Source organism: Lytechinus pictus, chromosome 3 (assembly GCF_037042905.1).
Source record: "Lytechinus pictus isolate F3 Inbred chromosome 3, Lp3.0, whole genome shotgun sequence".
Taxonomy (NCBI): Eukaryota; Metazoa; Echinodermata; class Echinoidea; order Temnopleuroida; family Toxopneustidae; genus Lytechinus; species Lytechinus pictus.
Window position 1 is genome coordinate 51,528,016 of NC_087247.1, and position 24,090 is coordinate 51,552,105.

A 24,090-nucleotide genomic window follows, 5' to 3' on the forward strand; every position below is an offset into this window, starting at 1 on the left:
TTATATACTTATCCTATTCGGGAATTCCAACAAACAGTCCTTAAGATATTCCTTTTTCAAACGCAAATATCATAACTTTTCATTACTTGCTATACGGGTTTGCATTTTGGTAAGTTACTCTTTATTAATTCTTACAAACAATTCCGAGATACATTTTTTTCTGGTTTAATTGTCAAAGCTGATCACCATGCTCTGGTTTGATATTGGAGATACAAAATCCTCTTTATTTACTTTTACAAACAATTATTAATATGTCCAATTTTATGTGAGGATATATTTAAAAAAAATCAGCTCGCGCTTCACGCTCGCATTACTCCGATGAGATACGTATCCTTTCCATAAATTCCTACATATACTTTTTTAAATTTTTCCCTTTCAGCACGTTCAGGTAAGTTTATAAAAAAAAATATTCAGCTCACCCTGTGCTAGCATTGATTGCTTAGATAGATACGCATCGTGGGATTACTTCTCCATGAAAATGTTCCGATTTCAGGACTAAATATCAATAAATTTATACATATATATATATTTCGATACATCGAAACGAAAGATGGACACTAAATGTGATTATAGTTGCGTCAGTTGAATTTTGAAAGCCAACCTAGGAGTACAGAATACTGCGATATATCACATTGATATCCTTTTTATTACTCTTCATTTTTTTCTGGAGAAAAAAACATTGCAATGAAAATGACTAAGACATAATGCGATGGGAGTGAGCTAATATTTAGGAATAACATAGAAACAAATTATTAATGCCTGCCGCAGTTTTTCAATGAAATACGTAAAATACTAACATCGACAGGTATACTCCTATTTTTTGTTAAGCCTATCATGAATACTGAAATATATTTTGCGATTTAAAGTAGTGGGACGAGACAGATAACATTCATGTTGTATGTGCTACATAAGCAGATTGCAAGGCCCTGTACCATAAAATGATTTTTTTTTCTTTTTCGATACATGACCTCAAATTTCTTTAAAATTGCAGGATATTGGTATTTGGTAATCATAAACTATAAAAAGTTGATGTTTACCCTTCATTCTGTCTAAAGCAGTTTCATACTTCGATGAAGCCTATCAATCAGAGGCGTACAGATAAGGGAAGGCTTTCACGACCAATGACCAAGAAAAAAAAGAGACAGGGAAATAAAAGGAACGCGAGAAGGGTGAAATAATTATGTCAAGATCTATCACAAAATTTGATTTTTGTAATAAAAATGTCGAAAATTTTACACGCTCGCTTCGCTCGCTCGCAATTTTGAAAATAAATTTTACACGATACGCCATATCTAGCCCCCTCAAAATATTTGGCTAATTACGCCACTGCTATTAATTTATAAATTTAAAGAGCGACACATATGACTCGTTCAACTATCATAACTCGCTAAATATACTTCACTATATATGCATGATAACAGTTTGATTTTTAATATTATGGATTTTCTATTTTTATATGATAATATATAGTTCGTCTTTCAAAAATAAACAATTAAACTGATGCAACTATGATATCTAAGCTCAGGCAATATCCTGTTTGACTTAAAGTTGCAATTGTGATTACAATTTTGTCTAAAATTATATGATATCGGTAATCATGTAGATTTATTTAGTTCAATTGAAGAAGCTATAATATGTAGCACTCTCTTGAATGATGCATGTAGAATGCAAATTGAGTTAATCTATTCTGCGAATTTCATTGAAAAAAAACTGTGACATATACCTTATATGCTTATTAGTTTTTATTCTATGCCCCATCGGATTAGGTTTTATCTAATTTCACTGCAATACTTTTCCTCTCCAGAAAAAAAAAGAAAATGAAGAAAGGAAAGAAAAAATTGAGGAGGATAAATATTTCCTTCTTCTCCTACTTTTTCTGGGAAAGAGTCAACTTTCGCGGGCCCACGGTGCCTTCAGTAGCTGCTATCAAATTTTAACTCCCCCATTTTCTAAAATATATATTTTTTTATCCCCCAAAGGCTTTTTATTGAGTCAAATAATTTCAAAATATTTATTTTTACACAATAAAAATGAAATCAAGAAATAACAATATTACACATTTCTCTCAATGGAGTGACATCTATTTAGTTATAGATATGTTAAACAAACCCGATATAAAAAATGACATATCTCTCATCTTCATAATTCCATGCCATTATCATCAGTGGTGTAGACAGGTGCGGGGTATTTCTCCAAATCGGCTAAATGCAGGCCGGCCCTGGGACGCGGGGGTGATGGGGGTGTTGCGTGTGTTATCTTCCATAGGCAGCACCCCCTGGAAATCTGGTAGGTATGATAAATGACAGAAATGTAATGAAAATGAACGACATTTTGAAGGACCTCCCCCCCCCCCCCTTCAGAATTTTCCTACACAGTGCTTGAAATAGTGCTTAAATTCACCCTTTTTCAGATCGGAATGTCAAATATTTTCAGCTCGCCCTTCGTGCTCACTTTAAAAAATGCATTTAGAATGCCCAGATTCTAGGTTTAAATCTACACACGCGCAAGCATGTTTATTCAGATACGCAGCTTGTTTTTTTCTTATTCAAAACGTGCTAAAATCATAAATGTTTCAGATCAGAATATCAAAAAATTTCTGCTCAACCTTCGCGCTCACATTATTAATGTAGGAAGATACCCAATTACCTATCCTTTTCCTGATTTACAAAACACGAATGGAGTGTCCTGTTTTTAGGTTTGAAATCTCAATTTTGTTTCCACTTGCGCTTCGCGCTCACGTCAATTGTATAGTTATATAGCTATAGTGTTTAGTGTTTAGGTCGGAATGTCATATTTTTTCAGCTTACGCTTCGCGCTCGCACTAATTAAATATTTGATTGTTTAAATACGTATCGTATTCATGGATAACTTCAAACAGTCCATATCACTGGTCCCTTTTTGATCAGGCCAGAACGTATATTAAAAATTTCTGCTCGCGCTGATCGTGCTCTCAGCAATTATTTGTTACATATATCATGTATATACGCATCTTGTTCAGGATCACAAACATTGCTCAAAATGTTCATTTTTCAGGAAATTTCCAAAAAATTTAGCTCGCACATCGCGCTCGCAGTATTTAATTATAAAGCCTATTTGTATTTTTATTCATATGACTGTCATACATTTATTTGTATTTGTGTGTGTGCGTGTGTGTGAGGGTGTGCGTGGGTGTGTATGTGTGGGTGGTGTGTGTAAGGTGAGGGTGTGTGTGTATATATAAAAGAACAATGGAAAACTCAATTGTGTCCCCCCCCCCCCCCCACCTTTGAGGAGAGATTTCAGCCCACGTCAGCACCCCACTGAAAAAAATCGTTCCCAGGGCCCTGCCTATATTAATCCGTATAACGTAATGATTTTTACAATGATAACAACAACAATACTAATAATAACAACAACAATAATAATAATAATAATAATAACAATAATGATAATAATATGTGTAATTCATATATTAAGAGCGAGCCAAGCAAGCAAATTAAAGGGGAAAAAATATTACTTGATCCATGGTATGCCTTTATATCTATCTTCTTCAGTGGCCGTGGGCAGCGGTATGGCATGCCTAAATCCCTAATCACTTGTCATTATAGTAGACCGGCCAAAACGATTTTTTATACTTTGGACGGCAAAATTTGTTAATGCTTGCTAATGCTTGGCATCCCAGCTAATAGTCTTACAAAAATACACAGAAATAGCGTACGGCCGGATGCCAAGCGCAATTTTGCGTGAAAGTGTCATTTTTAGCGTAAAATCTGACAGAATGTCGAACATCACGCATTTTGATATTTTGACGGATTATTTTGATATTTTTGATTATCTTTGATATGCAATTATTTTCATTTGGAGTTTCAAATTATAAGTCTCATAAATATGCATTTCAAATTTGAATATTACGTTCACACATATGGCACAGGGAAACATAAAACCGCGATTTCCTCAAAATAAAAGTTTGTGAAAACTATCAATAGTTTGAAGTTTTTTTACGCAACTTAAATTCTTCGATTTAAATGCGTTTATCCATCGAATGTATAGTAAATGTCCTAATGCCACAAATATTAAAAGTATTTCAAAATAAGATGGAAGATATCTCATTTTATGTTATCCGAAAGGAGACAATGTGCATTTTACCAGGTGCGCATTATGAAAGAAAAATTGAAAATGCCGTACATTATGTACATAATTACATGTATAAGTACATACTAAAGCGAGTTTTTAATTACAAATATAAGTCCATACTAAAGCGAGTTTTTAATTGGATAGCACAATTTGTCAATTCTTTGCATCCCAGCTAAAAGTCTTGCGGAAATACTGAGGAATTGCGTACGGGCGGATGCAAAGTGCACTTTTGCGTGAAAGTATCATTTTTAGCGTGAAATCTGAAAGACTGTCGAAAATCACGCATTTTGATATTTTGACGGATTATCATCATATTTTTGATTATCTTTGATATGAAATTATTTTTATTCAGAGTTTCAAATTATAAGTCTACTAAATATGCATTTTAATTTGGAATATTGCACACACATATATGGCAATATGACATAAAAAATCGTGATTTACTCAAAATAAAAGTTTGTGAACACTATCAATAGTTCTTAGTTTTTTTACAACTTAAATTCTTCGATTTAAATTGGTTCATTTATTGAATATCGATCGTTTCTAAAATATTAAAAAATATTTCAAGTAAGATGGAAGAATTATTTTCCGAAAGGGGACATGCAAAATTTATCGGGGAGGGGAGGGGCATTTTGAGTGTAAAATTGAAGATACTGTAAATTATAAACATAATTACATGATTAAGTACATACTTAAAACGAGTTACAAAATTTCTGGCTGCAACTGCCTACGCCCCCCCCCCCTCCTCCCGCTGCCTAAGATCATGTGTAGTGTCCGAAAGGATTACATGGAGCTGAAAGTATCCCGCTTTTACGCTAACGTTTTTGTTTAGTAAGATATTCATCTTTTTCTACATTAAAAACATTTTCAAAATCATTCGTTTCATTCGAAATTTTCAGTTCACGCTTTGCGCTCGCATCAAATGCTATAATAAAATACTGATTATTGTTCATGATTTGACGATTTTTATTTTACCTCATTTGCTAAGAAAGCGTGAATGCTTCTAAGCAAGCAACCAGAGGACCGATGGCTTAAGGTACTCTCCGAGGGACCTATAATGAGGATTAAAATGCCTTACTACCATTACTAGTAAGGCATTTAAATGCCTTACTTTGCACTAGCGCACCAAGTGGGAATCGAACCCAGGCCACCGGAATCTGAAACCCCCTCACTACCGATTGAGCTATCGCGCCTTAGAATGTTTCGTTTCTAATTTAAAAAAAGCCAGCTCGGCTTGTACTGGATTTTTTTAAACAGGTACATAACATTCTTTATTTCAAAACATCATCAAAATGTCCAGTCTACGGATTGGAATAGAAAAATAAGATTGCGTTTCGCGCCCGCATCAATAGCCTATAGATCATTTTTTAAAATGTATTAAATGCTCCGTTTTCATGTCAGAATATCAAAAATTTCTGAAATTTTTAACATTACAATTAAATACGAATCATGTTCATGATTACACTTACGAATTGTGTAACTTTCTAACTTTCAGCTCTAAATTTCATGGCATATAAAAAAAATGCTTGCGCTTCGCGCTCACATTATTCAAATAGGCTTTGTCAGATACTTAATCGTGCTTGTGAGAATCTATTTTGGTACCCCCAGCAAAATACCAAGCCCCGCCCCCGTGCTCCTCTGCTGATAAAATCCTAGCTACGCTGCTGGTGAGTGAGCTGACTGACCAAGTCCTTTAAACAAAAGCCTTAATTTAGGGAATAATTTGTGTTTATTATTATTTAGAACAAAAATGTTTTAATTACAATATTTGCATTCAATTGAGGACATAATAAATAAATAAATATGTATAAACATACAAATGAATAAAAGAATGAATAAATAAATGACCCCCCTCCCAGACTAGCTTTCCATTATTTTGCTTCTGTTGTTTTTTGCCTTTTCTTGAATTTTTTTGGGGGCAAGTTTCCCCCTCCCTCTCACTTCCATGAATCTTCTATCAAAAGGCTTATGTCAGTGTCCGTAGCTCATTTTCCCAATTTTAGAATGTAGAAGGCATTGTTTCATGCAACTGCGGTCTCTTTAAATCAGGTAATTGAACAGTTCATTAGACCAGAAATTAAAATAGATCGGTCAATAGCCATTTGCATGAGCTAAGAGTTTTCATCTGTGGAGAATGATGTTTGAAATACCAAAAGAGTAGGTTCTTAAAGTTCACATTTTAATTCTTAAAGCTCATTTCATCACATGTATTGCCATGTAGGGAAATGCAGTCGCACGACCATTATGACAAACAAATCTAAGGGCTAATGACCAGCGTCCAGCGCAGATATTGTGATATATATAGATGGTCGTACAACTGCATTTCCCAAAATGGCATTGGCAATATACATACTGTACATGTATGTCCAATGCAAAAGACCAAATAACATTTATTATTCATATTTTCACATAATAATTATAGCAGCAGAAGATTGGAAACAACTGAAACTAATAATTATTCACAAAAGCGTCATTCATGTGATAATAAAATAATAAGCTCATCGAACCGAAATGACGTATGAGCTTGATCATGTGAACTGAAATTTGTGAAAAATTATCAATGATACTTTAATACCCTTATGTTCAAGTTTAATAATTAACTGGATCGATAAAATTCAAAAGTTATGATGACATTTAAAAAGAAATACCCCCATACGGCCAAAGTTCAGTGACTCTAAATGACCTTTGAGTTGACCTTAATCATGTGATCTAACTTGTGCAAGACGATCAGTAATACCTGAATACTCTTATAAGTGTCATTAATTTTTTTTCTATACGTTCAAAGTTATAATGAAATTTCGAAAAACGTAACCTTGGTTAAGATTTCAAGGTTGATATGACGCTGTTATATCAAAACTGCCGTCGCCTCCGCCGGAAAAGTGGCTCCTTTAGTCATGCTCTTCTATGCAGGCGAGACAAAAAATAGGTATTGCCGTGGCCACAGCCATATTTTTTTTAGACTTTGATAATCCAATAACTGAAGTAAAATGTAGATTGACAGAGTAATTTAAAAATGCTAATTCAATCGTTTTATTCATACATGTATATTTTCTATGATTTTGGATATAGATATTCCTATAAAATTAATGTTACCAAGGTAACGGCAAATTAAATATCAGACCTATTTATGGATTTCGCCACAGGTAGATTTACGTTCAGCACCAATTCATTCGCGGAAATAGCAAGAAGATCGAACTTTACAAAAGTAAACATAATCCTACATAATATCATGACGAGTATCGCACTGATTAATAGGCCTAGTATATAATTGATGTGCAATATAGATGTAATATTGGGCGCTGTTTGTTTTTTATCAGAAATGCGCATCCGATAAATGTACATTGTTATCTTTCGCATATATAACATAAAATGATATATCTTGCATCTTACTTCAATATTTGTTTTCACTATATGTGACATGACATTAATTATTATGTATTTATTCGGTTAGCGCTAAAATTGACGAAATTGTGATGCGGAACACAAACATTATACCATTAAAAGTTTTCACAAACTTTTATTTTTAGTAAATCACGATTTTATATTTCATAGTGCCATATATGTGTGTGTAATATTCCAAATTGAAATGCATATTTAGTAGACTTATAATTTGAAACTCTGAATAAAAATAATTCCATATCAAAGATAATCAAAAATATGATGACAATCCGTCAAAATATGAAAATGCGTGATTTTTGACAGTCTTTCAGATTTCACGCTAAAAATGATACTTTCACGCAAAAGTGCACTTGGCATCCGCCCGTACGTTATTCCTCAGTAATTCCGCAAGACTTTAAGCTGGGATGCAAAGAATTGACAAATTGTGCTATCCAATTAAAAACTCGCTTTAGTATGGACTTATACTTGTAATTAAAAACTCGCTTTAGTATATGTACTTATACATGTAATTATGTACATAATGTACGGTATTTTCAATTTTTCTTTCAAAATGCGCACCTGGTAAAATGCACATTGTCTCCTTTCGGTTAACATAAAATGAGATATCTTCCATCTTATTTTGAAATACTTTTAAAATTTGTGGCATTAGGACATTTACTATACATTCGATGGATAAACGCATTTAAATCGAAGAATTTTAGTTGCGTAAAAAAACTTCAAACTATTGATAGTTTTCACAAACTTTTATTTTGAGGAAATCGCGGTTTTATGTTTCTCTGTGCCATATGTGTGAACGTAATATTCAAATTTGAAATGCATATTTATGAGACTTATAATTTGAAACTCCAAATAAAAATAATTGCATATCAAAGATAATCAAAAATATTAAAATAATCCATCAAAATATCAAAATGCGTGATTTTCGACATTCTGTCAGATTTTACGCTAAAAATGACACTTTCACGCAAAATTGCGCTTGGCATCCGGCCGTACGCTATTCCTGGGTATTTTTGCAAGACTTTTAGCTGGGATGCCAAGCATTAACAAATTTTGCCGTCGAATCCTTATCTAGGGCACTTTTTGAGGTTTGGCCGGTCTACTATTAGCTCGTTAGCTGGTATTGTGGTTCATTAAAAAATCAATCCATTAGACTAGTCTAATATCAAGGAATGTTTACCGAATTCCTGTTTTATTTCAATACTTGGGGGGAAATGCCATACATAATTATCCTATAATTTACAATATTTTTAAAAGTTTAAACGTTGTAAAAGGAAAAGTAAATTAGTTCCAGATTTGAGATAAATATCGAAATTTCGTAAAAATGTTACAGTACAGCTTACTTGAGAAAGACTAGTCCACCATGTATCGTAGCATCGGACAACAACAATACATGTCCTCCAAATTTGGCCTCAGACTCAGTAACGTAAGATTTTATTTCATTTCATCTTCTGAATGTGAGTGTGAGAAAGTGAAGTGTTTGATCGAGGTTTCCTGTAGATTCAGCTGAATGCGATTAGCAACCAGCGTTCTTATTGAAAGTAGTATATTAATGTTTCATACTATCCTGTGTTGTGATAATGACTTGTCAATGACTGAGCTGTGCGTGTGACCTAAAATAAGAAGAGATTGTACGGCTGCAATACGGTACTGTACCGTGTTGGTGGGAGGCAGTGGCGCGTGGCCGTGAGCTCTGCCTTTCTGACGCGCTTAAATATCATGATTGTGTTGGTGACAGTGAATGAGTCTTGATATGCAATGGTTGTGCTGGGCTTTTATTTATTTATTTTATTCTATAAATTATAGAATAATAATATAATTTTTTTTTTTTTTTTTGGGGGGGGGGGGGGGGTAGGGCCTAGCCCTAGGCATAATGAGAGAAATTATGAGAAAAAAAACTAGGCATATATAAGATTAGAACAAAGTAAATTAAAAATGCGGCATTATCCTGGTTTAAGTCACCCCTCCATTCAGTGCCGTTTATTTTGTCAGTGGCTGTGACTTTTTTCATCTCCCATTGACTTAGCAGTGTACACAACGAGCGCACACACTGACACACATGAGAAGAGAGGTGACTTATTTCAGGATAAGGCCAAAAATGCTTTCTTTGTTTTCTTCTTAATTTCTGCTCCCCTTCATTTTTCTCTTTTGTTCTTCTGAGTTACGTGATGAGGGGGGGGGGGGGTATAATGATAGTCCCCAAGACTCCACAATCCCCATTCTATGTACCTGATGAATGTAAATTGTAAGTAGTATTACCAACTTACTTATCTGGGGCTGCTTTAGAAAGAGTTTGTGGCCATATTTAGCCAGGAGGCTCCTGGAGATTAATATCATATCACTGACATGCTTAATCTCCACGGAGATCCGTGGAGATTAAGCACATCAGTGATATGACATTAATCTCTTGGCTAGCCATATTGTGGTCTAAGAAGCTACTTGTTCTCTCAATCATACTATTCAAGTGGGGGGATGAAACATTAGATCATCCCCCCTGGGACAATTCACAACACAAATTGACACCCATACCAGATGCCATAATGAAACTCTGCTGGACAGAGAAGTGAATATTTGGTCAAGTTTCTTATTCTTTGCTGTATAAGTTTTGTTATGTGGTCCATAACTACCATAAGTATCTTTCCTTGGAATAAACTGTATTGTAGAATGTAGTCAATTCATAACTGAAAACTTATCATCCAAGAAGACAGGATTTAAAACTGTGCCATGATGTCAGTGCAGTGCATAATTGCAAAACAACCATCCACTCTAGCAGACCAGACCCCTTAAACACGAGACCACAACCAATTTATTTTTTTAAATCTTTCAGGTAACAAATTATGAATGAGTGATTCAAATCCTTTCGATAAAGGCACAACCAGACTGTTGATACATTGATACGATGTAATTATGAAATGAATTGAGATTTATCTGGATCAACAAGCAATGGGAACTGGAGCATCTAGAGACTCAGATGAACCAGGAGAACATAAAGTACCCCAGGGGTTCAGATCTAATGATTCATCAGTGGCAAGAACTGGAACATCTATTAGAGGTAAAAGACGTTTATCTTGTGTAAGAATTGTATTCCATTCCATGTCTATTGTGTTTTCTGTTAGTGGCAATGTACAAAGATGATCATGACATCAATAAGAGCCAGGCATTGTCACTTCATCTCATTTTGTAAAATATTGCATTAATAGCAGTGAAGTTTGACTGAAATTAACCTTTTTTTTTTCTTCTTCGTAGAAGAAACGGCACTTTATTTACAGTGCAAAGTATGTAAGTCATGTTTGCCATCTTTGTTGTATAATCATGCATGGTTTAGTAAAAAGATTTTAATGTGAAGAAATGTATTTGTCACTGTATGGTATCTACAACAGTATTGTTGTCCTTTTTTGTGTGATATGTAGATGGTAAACAACAGTCTGTGAAGAAGAGAGCACAAGTTGGACTAACTAGACTTGGATTTTCACCTTCTGAACTCAATATTCATGAAGGAGAGGTGAGAATATTTTTTTACTGGAATTTTACAAAAGAATAGCAGATAGGGTTAAAGAGGTTCCAACAGATTGAGTAATGTTTTAATGTGTATAATTGGATAGATATTGATAGTGTTTAGATTATTTTTGTTCATTTTATACCTTTGTAGAAAAAGTTGGTATTTTCATTTACTTGTACAGACTTTTAGGGTGATGTTGCTAACAGTCATGCTTCAATCATTTTGATTAATACATTTTCTTCAGTTTCATCATTTGATGTGATTTTAAGTTTTTATTGGATTTGAACATAAATTTGAAATTCCAGTAGTTTCTTGCCAAGTGGATTAGTCTTCAGATTTTGAAACAGAGGCTTGTGGGTTCAAATCCTCGCCATGGCGTAGTTTCATTCAGGGAGAAATCTATCCTTATTGTGCTGCACTCAACCCAGGTGAGGTAACTGGGTACCTGGTAGGAATTAGTTCCTTGAAATGTGTGTGCGCTGTAAGTAATTATGGCTGCCAAGCTAAAGCTGGGGTGATAATATCCAAGTCCTTTGGAAGCGCATGGAGAATTTATAATCATATCAAGAACTGTATTCATGCTTCATATTATTTTTGCCACTTATTTTCAATCCTTCTTTTTTTTCATTATCAGCTCCTGAAGTAATGGACTTGATTTGATCAGAGTAAATTTGAATTTGTTATAGTAATCTGACATTCACTGTTTGTCAGACAAATTTATGAGACATGACCATGGCACTATGAGCTGTTTCATTTCCACACTGTCTGCAGTGGATTTGCACCCATCAGATATGAATAATTATTTGTCCAAGAAAACAAATTCACTTTTTTTATATTTTATATGTATTTTTTTTTCAAATTTATAGGAAGTATCTTTTCACTGGAATGGGGTTAGAGGATCTGGACACAATGTGAAACAGGTATGCAAAACCATCTTTTATGTACTGGAATTTTTTTTTTAATGTCTGTTTGACTTGATGATGTGTATTTGCTCACTGCTCACTGCATTAGATTAATAATGCTATACATTTATTTAATAAGATGCTTGAAAATAAATAAAAATCAATGTACATGTATATTTGATGTTAAATTTTATTGCTTTTCTTACAGGTTAATACCATGGCATAAAATAGATTAAATGTTAATGTAATTTGTATCATCATGTCTCCATGCACTTACTATCAGGTTTTGATTGATGGCAATACTCTTACAATTGTAGAGGTCCGGAGAGAGCTTTTGATCTTTCTTTCAAACACAGAAGGTATTGATTCACTTGTAAATGTATTGCTTATAATTAAGTTTATCTATTTCTATAGCTAGATATCATCAGTTTGCTCTGTGCTAGAGCAATAATGTGGTAAGATATCCTCAGTTTGTTCTGTACTAGAGCAATAATATGGTAAGATATCCTCAGTTTGCTCTTTACTAGAGCAATAACACGGTAAGATATCCTCAGTTTGCTCTGTACTTGAGCAGTAATATGGTAAGATATCCTAAGTTTGCTCTGTACAAGAGCAATAATATGGTAAGATATCTTCAGTTTACTCTGTACTAGAGCAATAATATGGTAAGATATCCTCAGTTTGCTCTGTACTAGAGCAATAATATGGTAAGATATTCTCAGTTTGCTCTGTACTAGATCAATAATATGGTAAGATATCCTCAGTTTGCTCTTTACTAGAGCAATAATATGGTAAGATATCCTCAGTTTGCTCTCTACTAGAGTAATAATATGGTAAGATATCAGTTTGCTCTGTACTAGAGTAATAATATGGTAAGATATCCTCAGTTTGCTCTATACTAGAGCAATAATATGGTAAGATATCCTCAGTTTGCTCTGTAGTACAGCAATAATATGGTAAGATATCATCAGTTTGCTCTGTACTAGAGCAATAATATGGTAAGATATCCTCAGCTTGCTCTGTACTAGAGCAATATTATGGTAAGATATTCTCGGTTTGCTCTTTACTAGAGCAATGATATGGTAAGATATCCTCAGTTTGCCTTGTACTAGAGCAATAGTATGATAAGATATCATCAGTTTATATGGTAAGATCCCGGGGTAAGATAGTCTCAGTTTGCTCTGTACTAGAGCAATAATGTGGTAAGATATCCTCAGTTTGCTCTGTACTAGAGCAATAATATGGTAAGATATCTTCAGTTTACTCTGTACTAGAGCAATAATATGGTAAGATATCCTCAGTTTGCTCTGTACTAGAGCAATAATGTGGTAAGATATCCTCAGTTTGCTCTGTACTAGAGCAATAATATGGTAAGATATCTTCAGTTAGCGCTGCACTAGACCAATAATATGGAAAGATATCTTCAGTTTGCTCTGTACTAGAGCAATAATGTGGTAAGATATTCTCAGTTTGCTCTGTACTAGAGCAATATCACGGTAAGATATCCTCAGTTTACTCTGCACTAAAGCAATAATATGGTAAGATATCCTCTGTTTGCTCTGTACTAGAGCGATAATATGATAAGATATCAGTTTGCTCTGTACTAGAGCAATAATATGGTAAGATATCCTCAGTTTGCTCTGTACTAGAGCAATAATGTGGTAAGATATCTTCAGTTTACTCTGTACTAGAGCAATAATATGGTAAGATATCCTCAGTTTGCTCTGTACTAGAGCAATAATATGGTAAGATATTCTCAGTTTGCTCTGTACTAGAGCAATAATATGGTAAGATATTCTCAGTTTGCTCTGTACTAGATCAATAATATGGTAAGATATCTTCAGTTTGCTCTTTACTAGAGCAATAATATGGTAAGATATCATCAGTTTGCTCTCTACTAGAGTAATAATATGGTAAGATATCAGTTTGCTCTGTACTAGAGTAATAATATGGTAAGATATTCTCGGTTTGCTCTTTACTAGAGCAATAATATGGTAAGATATCCTCAGTTTGCCTTGTACTAGAGCAATAGTATGATAAGATATCATCAGTTTATATGGTAAGATCCCGGGGTAAGATAGTCTCAGTTTGCTCTGTACTAGAGCAATAACACGGTAAGATATCCTCAGTTTGCTCTGTACTAGAGCAATAATATGGTAAGATATCCTCAGTTAGCGCTGCACTAGACCAATAATATGGAAAGATATCTTCAGTTTGCTCTGTACTAGAGCAATAATGTGGTAAGGTATTCTCAGTTTGCTCTGTACTAGAGCAATATCACGGTAAGATATCCTCAGTTTACTCTGCACTAAAGCAATAATATGGTAAGATATCCTCAGTTTGCTCTGTACTAGAGCAATAATATGGTAAGATATCCTCTGTTTGCTTTGTACTAGAGCGATAATATGATAAGATATCAGTTTGCTCTGTACTAGAGCAATAATATGGTAAGATATCCTCAGTTTGCTCTGTACTTGAGCAGTAATATGGTAAGATATCCTCAGTTTGCTCTGTACTAGAGCAATAATGTGGTAAGGTATTCTCAGTTTGCTCTGTACTAGAGCAATATCACGGTAAGATATCCTCAGTTTACTCTGCACTAAAGCAATAATATGGTAAGATATCCTCAGTTTGCTCTGTACTAGAGCAATAATATGGTAAGATATCCTCTGTTTGCTTTGTACTAGAGCGATAATATGATAAGATATCAGTTTGCTCTGTACTAGAGCAATAATATGGTAAGATATCCTCAGTTTGCTCTGTACTTGAGCAGTAATATGGTAAGATATCCTCAGTTTGCTCTGTACTAGAGCAATAATATGGTAAGATATTCTCAGTTTGATCTGTACTAGAGCAATGATATGGTAAGATATTCTCAGTTTGCTCTGTACTAGAGCAATAATATGATAAGATATCCTTAGTTTGCCCTGTACTAGAGCAATGATATGGTAAGATATTCTCAGTTTGCTCTGTACTAGAGCAATAATATGGTAAGATATTATCAGTTTGCTCTGTACTAGATCAATAATATGGTAAGATATCTTCAGTTTGCTCTTTACTAGAGCAATGATATGGTAAGATATTCTCAGTTTGCTCTGTACTAGAGCAATAATATGGTAAGATATCCTCAGTTTACTCTGTACTAGAGCAATAATATGGTAAGATATCCTCAGTTTGCTCTGTACTAGAGCCATAATATGGTAAGATATCCTCAGTTCGCTCTGTACTAGAGCAATAATGTGGTAAGATATCCTCAGTTTACTCTGTACTAGAGCAATAATATGGTAAGATATTCTCAGTTTACTCTGTACTAGAGCAATAATATGGTAAGATATTCTCAGTTTGCTCTGTACTAGAGCAATAATATGGTAAGATATTCTCAGTTTGCTCTGTACTAGAGCAATAATATGATAAGATATCCTTAGTTTGCCCTGTACTAGAGCAATGATATGGTAAGATATTCTCAATTTGGTCTTTACTTTGATTTTTTTCTCTCACGTTGTTCATTTTTAAAAATTATTTTCTTTCTTTTTGTATAGATATTCAATATACTATATATCTTATTTTGACAGTGCTTCTCTTTGTATTGTCTATATTTTCTGTACCATCAATATAGGTTGTATCTGATGATGGCAAACTTGTGACAGTCAATGGAGGATTCTTCAGTGGAGAGCCAAGTAGTAGCGGATACTTCCAGGTTCAGTTCAACTTGGAAGGCACCTACTCATTTATTAGGTTAGTACCTGTTTCAAACTAACTCTATTGTAGTTAGTTATTATATGAAGATACATATGAAATAATGTCCTGATATATCTGTCTGAATTACTGACCATTTAGGACTTGACTAAAAGTTCTGTATAAATATTAATAATGTGTTTTACTTTTCTCTGTTCTGATTTAAGTTTGATTAAAAGCGCTGACTAATAATAAAAATATATTGATATTTTATTGGATGACACAGAATGGGATACCAGAAATATTCCTTGAGTAAGTGCCATTATTGTACAAATCATAGATGAGTGCCAATATTGTCCCTAATGAGTGGAATATTTCTGGTATCTCATAAATTAAAGCCATCCAAAATAGCCATTATTGGCTTGAATGATTGAATATTCATTAAGCTGTGCAATGCGGTACATTATTATACATCAGGATTTGTACATAATTGAATTGAGAATTTATCAGATTTCAGCTCTTCATTCAATATGCTCTAATAATGGACATCCAGACTACATTTTATGTTTTGAATGCACCACTTAAAGTGCCTCATATTAATAATTTTTTTTTTAAATCTATGCAGTTTCTATCATAACATTTATCTTGTTTCCCCCTTGTTCCTGTAGTGAGGGATACAGTGATCAACAAGCAAACTTACTTACAGTGACTGTCAGATCTAAATCTCTCCAAAAAGTTGAGGTCAGTGTCAATTGAAGTTTTTCATAAATGTATTTGTTTCTTTCATTCTGAAATGCATTTAGGCAATGTTGTTGAGTCTTTCAGCTGGACTGAATGACCCAAACATGAAAACTACGGGAGATAGTTGTGTTACCACTATTGTTTTCTATATCTGATTCATACCCTTTCCTATTAACTTGATGACTACTGAGTCCTGTAATTCACTTCAGAATTGCACAAGGGTGACATGATTCCGACGGGCAACAGAATATGGAAGGTGAATTCGAATGTTGGTGGTAATGATCTCATTTTTGTCTCACCTTCATAGCAGAGCGAGACTAATAGGCGCCCTTTTCCAACGGCGGCAGCAGCGGCTTCGTCAACATGAAATCTTAACCAAGGTTAAGTTTTTGAAATGGCATCATAAATAAAGTATTTCTACCTAGTTCATGAAACTTTGACATTAGGGTAATGAAGTATTGCTAAACATCCTGCCTGAGTTTCAGATCACATTACCAAGGTCAAAGGTCATTTAGGGTCAATGGATTTAGACCATGTTGGGGGAATCACCATCGAAATCTTCACCAAGATTAAGTTTTTGAAATTTTGTCATAACTTTGAACGTTTATGGATCTAGTTCGTGAAACTTAGACATAAGGGTAAGGCCCCCATTCCACAGAGGGGAGACCTTTGAAGGACCTTTCAAAGACCAAAAATTGGCAAGGTCTTACAGCACTCTCCAAGATCACTGAAATTTGTCATCTCTGTGGAATGGCTCAGAAAGACCCCTCAAAGAACTCTGAAAGACTTACTGGTCTTAGACTAGTCCTATAGAGATCTTTCAATGTCTTTCAGAGATCTTTTATGCAACGAGTGATCTTTCAGAATTCTTTCCATGGACTTTGCCTGGTCTTTCAATGATCTCTCATGAGTCTTACAGTGATCGCCAAAAAAATCTTGAGAGACTGCCGAAAGATCATGGAAAGACTAATAAGAACTTTGAAAGTTCATTGAAAGACCACTGAAAGAACATCAAAAGACAAATTTCCTGTAAGACCGCTGAAAGACTGTTTTGAACCGTTTCAAAAAGTTTTGGGACTCACGTGGACCATGAAGACCATTGAAAGATCCATCAGGAATCGTGAAAGACCTCGGAGATCTTTGAAAGTTTGTTGAAAGATCAAGCAAGTTTCATGGTCCTACAGCAGTCTTTCAGAGGTCTTGCTCTCTGTGGAATGGGGGTTTAATGTATCACTAAACATCCTGCCTGAGTTTCGGGTCACATTACTAAGGTCAAAGGTCATTTAGGGTCAATGAACTTTAGTCATGTTGGGGGTGAATGTTGAATTGCCATCATAACTTTGAAAGTTTATGGATCTATTTCATGAAACAAGGACAAAATGATAATCAAGTATATTTTATGGTTTTGCATTAGTCTTAGGTCACATGATCAAAGTCAAAATATATTGTTTTCTCATATGATTGGTGCTTTTTGTGAATTATTATTCAATAGTCATTTTCAAAGTCACACTGCTGCTATATTGAATTGCGTAATGCAGGCGAGAGGTGCCAGAGGCGTTCCACTTGTTCTCAAAATTCATGAATAATCTGGTTCACATTGGTGAAACCATCTGTTGAACTTGATAAAATTCTACGGCAATAAATGTTAATTAGAGAATACAATATATATTGTATGATAGACACTCTATTTTTAAATTGCCTCGTTAAGACAGGCTATTAGTGTCATTGTTTCGTTATCATCGAAATAATTTAATATCAAGAGTAATCATACTGCTGCTGATGTTAATGATGACTATAATGATCATGATAATGATTATGATGGTAATTGTGATGATAATGATGGTATTGATGACAGTGATGATGATATAAAGATGACATCATCATTAACATTATTTCCATTGTTGTTACCTTCTTTTTTTAATTTAATATGTCTGTAGATCAGAGAGAGTGGTTTCAGCAAGCCCCAGCTGAGTATCCGTGAAGGGACCAGTGTCAGATGGCATTGGGCAATCTCCTGCACCCTTGTTGAGGTGAAGCTATGTACCAAACACTTTAGCTGGATCAGGACAGACATAGGAAGTACCATCCCATCTCAAACAGGCTGGTACAAACATGACTTCATGTAAGCAACTTGTTATGTAGCTCCCAGAAAAGAAAAAGTCACATATTATACAATCAAAAATACATGTTTTAATATAGCACTGCCAACACCCTTCCCCTAAAAAAACTATGTGAAAAATTATTATATGAGTTTTACACTTGCACTAGAAAGTCAAGGATAAGGAGGAGAGGGGAAAAGGGAAGGGGAGGGATTCTATAGAAGTACCACATGATAATTCACAATTCAATAGGCCAAGGGGTTCCAATGATAAATACGGTAGTTTATGAAATTGAAAATTTACTGGTATATTGAAAGGCACTTCTTATTCATTTGCTTCAAACATCCTGTTAAGGACGTTCCACAGTTAAAATAAAGTCCATGTCATTTTAACCAAATTTTGCACAGAGTCACTTTAGCACCTAAGTAATCCAAATGTGCAAAAATCAACATGGGTTCATGTGCTTGATTTTTTGCTATAGAGCCTTGAATTTCACATATTTCAAAGACAACGTTGAGTTTATACCTCTATCACTAGGTCAAAATCCATCTAAATTCCACAAAATTTTACGTTATAATTCAGATTTATATCCTTAAGATAAGGAATTCACTCATATTGCTCTTTGTAAGCTCTCTAAAGAGTAGCAACACCTTCAATTTTGAAAATAAGATGTGAAAGACGACAAAAAGATATCTAAAAAATTCAAAATTTATATAACAAATTTAAAAAATACAATAAATGCTGCACTTTATTTAAAACCCATGTTATTTTCACAAGATTTTGCATGGTTGTAGAGAATTTTGTACTAAAGAGGTATGAACATTAAAAATTGGGGGTTCATGTGCATGTTTTCAAACTATCTGCTCTTTTGTTGGAGTAAATTTGCTTTTAAAAACACAAAAATGCGTCAAAAGGCTTTTATCTACATAAAGGAAAATTCTGCACCACTATCCTATTTAATCAAACTCGAGGTCAAATTCGTCATACTTCGCAGCACTGCAGAGTAAAGTATTCTGAATTGGTAGAGGTATTAAAAAAATTGGTCCATAGATTATTTTCAGCTGGAATAATCAGCTGATGCCTATCACTTATTGTGGAATAAAATGTGCGCAGTTAGGGATGTGCACAAACATCACTGTGGAACGTCCTTAATCTGAATGATTTATATAAATAAAAGTATACCATGTACTCTTTCTCAATCAATTATGTAACATTGAAAAAAGTCCTTGTCTTTGAGAATAGATCTACATCACTCATGTATAAAACAAGTGTGTGATCCATTTTTGTGTATATATATTATATGTAGGCCTATATATATATATATATATGAAGTATTTCATTTTACTCCCTACAGGGAACCTGGACTCTACTACTTCCTAGCAGAGACTGAAGGAGAGGAGCAGTCTCACCTGTGTGTAGTGGAGGTAAAGGAGACCCAACGTCATCATTCTATTGATGTAACAGACAAGAGATTCAGTCCTTCCCTACTGACAATCCAGGAAGGGGACAGGGTCTGGTGGAACTGGGATAGGTTCAAGGTAGGTATGCTGTCAAACCTCTGACAGTTGCCACATTTCTTTAGCAGCCACCTGTGATTACCATGGATTCCTCTGTGTACATTAGTATCTGTCAGTAGATAACCTCCAGTGGTTCACTGTTTTATATACATTGATAGTTAAATCATTGTTTGTATTTTGTTGTCATGGTAATTCAGTTGTCATAGTATGATTATTGTTGTGTTAAGAATTTGCATTTTGATTTTTCAATAAATAAATGAAGAGTCTTCTGCTATTAGATAGTATCCTCGATTGATCATGTCAACAAAGAAGATATGTATGGTCAATACTGAATATGTAGACCGATACTTGTATTTAGGTTTTCACACTAGACATGTATCCGAGAATATTAAGATACGTCTGGGAAGTGACATCCAATGTCTCTTTCTATTACCCAAGGCTCAAAGTAAAAAAACCTGGGACCTCTGAATCACTTTGTGACTTCCAGATGGATTACATGTGCACAACATAACACATATTTGTAGGGAACATCGTGTTGCACCCTGAAGGGGGAAAGCTGGTGTGTAAATTACTTTTAATACCACACCTTGATGTTCTTGATTGAGAATATTGTAAATATCCATTAACCAATAAATCATATATTTGAATTTAACCAACTCTATTCATGCTAATGGTGGCAATTCAGTCTCTCTTGTATATAAAGACTGTTTTGGATGAAAATATTACAATGTTTTAATAACTTATCAAAACTCTCCTTTTCGTAAAATTTTCAGTGTCAGAAGAAGCACAAAATAATTGAGGTTGAAATGCCAACTGGTCACAACGTCACAAATAGCTTTCCTGTAACCCTGAGAGGAGGTTTCACAAGCGGTGCTCCAAGGTGAGATCCTTTTTCATAAAACATTTTATCAATATCTCTTTGAATCTTTCCAGGGCAATTTTGTTCACAGCCAATCAAATGCCATGATTACAGGACCTTATAAGAGTAGCTTGTAACTTATCATTGATGAAATATTTTATTTAACTATGTCCTTGTTATTTTTTTTCCCTTTCTTTCCAAAGAGTTCCTTCAGGAATCTGGTAATACACTTTCCAACATTATTTTGTTAAACAGTCAATATGTGGTGCTCTGATAAAGTGATTTCGATTGCTGAGGTGATAAAAATGTATTAAATGCGTTAGGTTCTGTAATATGATGGAAGTATATTGTGAAATTTAAACTAATTTTATTTTTGCGACGTTCAGAGAAGAATAGATCCATGAAGTATTAAGCCAAAACATATTTCCCCAAAACACTTTTCCAAAATGAAGATTGATAGAGATCAGTTTAGCTGTTCCGCAATACTTGGCACTCCTGAGAAATTCTGAGTGGTACTTCGAAAACAAAGTCGCTTCTCTCCTTAATATACACCATTGAATGATATTTTGTTAGCATCACACTACAAGCTTCTCATCCTGTTCACGTGTATTAATTTGATTAATTCGTTTTTACAGCCGAAGTGGAACTCTCTCGCATGTTTTCAGTAAACCTGGAATATTCTATTACTGTGATAATAACTATGATGATGTGAGAGAGTATGTTGGTGTGATTGTCGTCAAACCCAAGCCAAAGGAGCATCACATTGAAGTGACAGAAGAAGGTTTCTACCCAGGTATGATACATGATCTTCAACAAAGTATTGTATAGTTCAAGCTTAATATAATAATATCACAATACACTTAGCTCAACATTTATGTTTTTTAAGAAATATAATGTATTGTAACAGTGGTTTCTTATGATGCAAATAAGATGTCAGCAAGATTAATTTGTAAAAGCGGCAGTGATTGATTCAGAAATGCTTATTAGACATCGCATGTTTCTTTCTTCCTACATTTCTTTCAGACCTATGTGCTGCGAGTGTAGGAGATAGAATCCGATGGAACTGGGATCCAAGCCACTTAGATACTAGCTTATCAATCACACAGGTAACATAGTTGATCATGTTTGGGATGAAGGGATAATTGCATTAAAAGGGTATATAGTAATGGGCGAGTTATATCATGACCCCCATCAACAGTACAGTGTTTAGGAGTCTAACAGACTTTTGTCAATATTTTTGTCAAACTGGTGCCATAGTAAATGTTGAACTGTATATGGAATGAAGTTTATTAAATGTTAGACCACGTTATTTAATTTAAACATTACCAATGTTCAATTTTGATCTTTTTTATGTTTTACTTTGAATTTCTTTCTAGCTAACATGCAACATTCCACTCTTATTTTTTTTCCCTAGAGTCAGCGCATAAGTTTATTGAATCTGGTAAATGAATGAATGAAACCTGCATTTCATAACTATAAATATACAATTTTGATGTTTTGTTAGAAGGATATTTGCCAGTTTACCAATCCTTATTTTTATTTGTTTGATTATTTTCATGCAGGTTGAAAGCTGTGTCACCTCTTCAAAGAACAGTCAAATGGATGAATGTAACAGTAAGTGAATGCATGTCTGTCTTGTTATTGATTATGAGTTAATTGGCTCAGAATTCACACTCTTCATGTTTTCATTCCCTTTCTTAAACCCATGTTCTTGAATAACATTTTTTTTTCAATGATTAGTCTCAGACATGTAATCACCTTCATTTCCTGTTTCAAGGTCACATGTGAATTAAAACTTATATTTACAAGATTAATACACCATTTTAGACTCAGTTTTCATGAATTAATGACAGGTAATGATGACAGGTTACGCATCACTACGGTAAGCTTATGATATATTTTACATGCTTAGCACAACATTTTAACATTTTATAATAATGTATGACTTATTATTTAAAAGTTTTATAAAGAAATACTTTAGTTGAAGAAGAAACATAGTTTGATAATGAGATTGAAACATGCATATTTTTTGTAGTTTTGTGCTTTAAGAGTCAATATCAAGTTCGATTTTGTGTTTGTGCTTGACCTTAGACTATTTGCCTCACGTTAAAAACTAGGCCAGGATGTCATAGAAATTATAATACTGCAAAAGTTTTAATGTCTCCATGACATTGGTAGTGGTATATATCATGAAACTAAGGTAATACACCCTTCCATCTCACATTCTTCACTTCCACACAGACCGTTTTAAATACTTGAGTGATGATCATGGACTCCAGATCACCAAACTGGGCATGGTTACCACCAATCTCACATCAATGGGTGTTTACCACTACAGGGTGTCCGATGCACCCATGTCTGTTGGCTGTTGCTCCGTCATCGTCAATGCTGCTGTCAAAGTAAGTCATCACTTTAGTCGGTCCCAGGACATTTTTCCTTTTTGGTTAAAAAAAAATGTATGAGTGATGGAGTCCTCTTCAGTAACAAAGTGAGATCAGGGGAGCGTTTCATCAACATTTTTGCCCAACAAGTTGTCAGATCTGGGGCCCGTTGCAGAAAGAGTTGCAATCAATTGCAACTCTAAAAATCATGCGCAACTTGATTTTCAACCAATCAACAGAACGCATTTTGGACTTGCGATTGATTATTTGACTTGCGTATAAACGCAACTCTTTCTGCAACGGACCCCTGACAACTTTCCTTGATTATGATTGGCTGAGAGGCACTGTTACCATAGTACTTGTCGGATAAAACGTTTGACAAGTCCTTTCATGAAACGCTCCCCTGTTTTATAATCTGTTTAAAATTTTACCAGTAGTGACTAATAATTTTCATTTTGTCTTTTTTCAATTTTATTAAAGGATCACACCATCAAGATCACAAAGAATGGTTACGAACCTCATCTCCTCTCTATTCACCCTGGAGATCGTGTGTGGTGGATATGGAATGGTGTACATACACCACATAATATCATTCAGGTAAATATGGTTACAAAACTCATCTCTTCTGTATTCACCCTAGAGATTGTTTGTGGTGGATATGGAATGGTGTACATACACCACACAATATAATTCAGGTAAGACTGGTTACGAAGCTCGTCTCTTCTGTATTCACCCGAGAGATCGTGTGTGGTGGATATGGGTTGGTGTACATACACCACACAATATCATTCAGGTAAGACTGGTTACAAATCTCATCTCCTCTCTATTCACCAGGAGACCATGTGTGGTGAATATTGATCTGTGTACATACACCATTCAATATCATTAGGTAAGACTGGTTAACACAT

At 34.4% G+C, this 24,090-nt stretch overlaps 1 protein-coding gene across 2 annotated transcripts in view; it reads left to right on the forward strand.

The window, feature by feature from the left end:
- Positions 1-8,862: 8,862 nt before the first annotated feature.
- The window catches only part of LOC129257055 (uncharacterized), a 56,677-nt gene continuing 41,449 nt past the window's right edge, over positions 8,863-24,090 (forward strand). The window contains exons 1-14 of one of the 2 annotated variants that reach the window (XM_054895284.2): positions 8,863-8,935; positions 10,337-10,561; positions 10,920-11,011; positions 11,875-11,928; positions 15,527-15,645; positions 16,254-16,326; positions 18,264-18,448; positions 19,780-19,963; positions 20,716-20,822; positions 21,437-21,594; positions 21,825-21,907; positions 22,364-22,415; positions 23,043-23,200; positions 23,663-23,779. In XM_054895284.2, the coding sequence (XP_054751259.2) occupies positions 10,453-10,561; positions 10,920-11,011; positions 11,875-11,928; positions 15,527-15,645; positions 16,254-16,326; positions 18,264-18,448; positions 19,780-19,963; positions 20,716-20,822; positions 21,437-21,594; positions 21,825-21,907; positions 22,364-22,415; positions 23,043-23,200; positions 23,663-23,779 (1,491 nt within the window). In that variant the 5' untranslated portion in view covers positions 8,863-8,935; positions 10,337-10,452. Of the gene's footprint in view, positions 9,051-10,336; positions 10,562-10,919; positions 11,012-11,874; positions 11,929-15,526; positions 15,646-16,253; positions 16,327-18,263; positions 18,449-19,779; positions 19,964-20,715; positions 20,823-21,436; positions 21,595-21,824; positions 21,908-22,363; positions 22,416-23,042; positions 23,201-23,662; positions 23,780-24,090 lie in introns of both variants that reach the window. The other variant, XM_064097336.1, reaches the window with a different exon arrangement.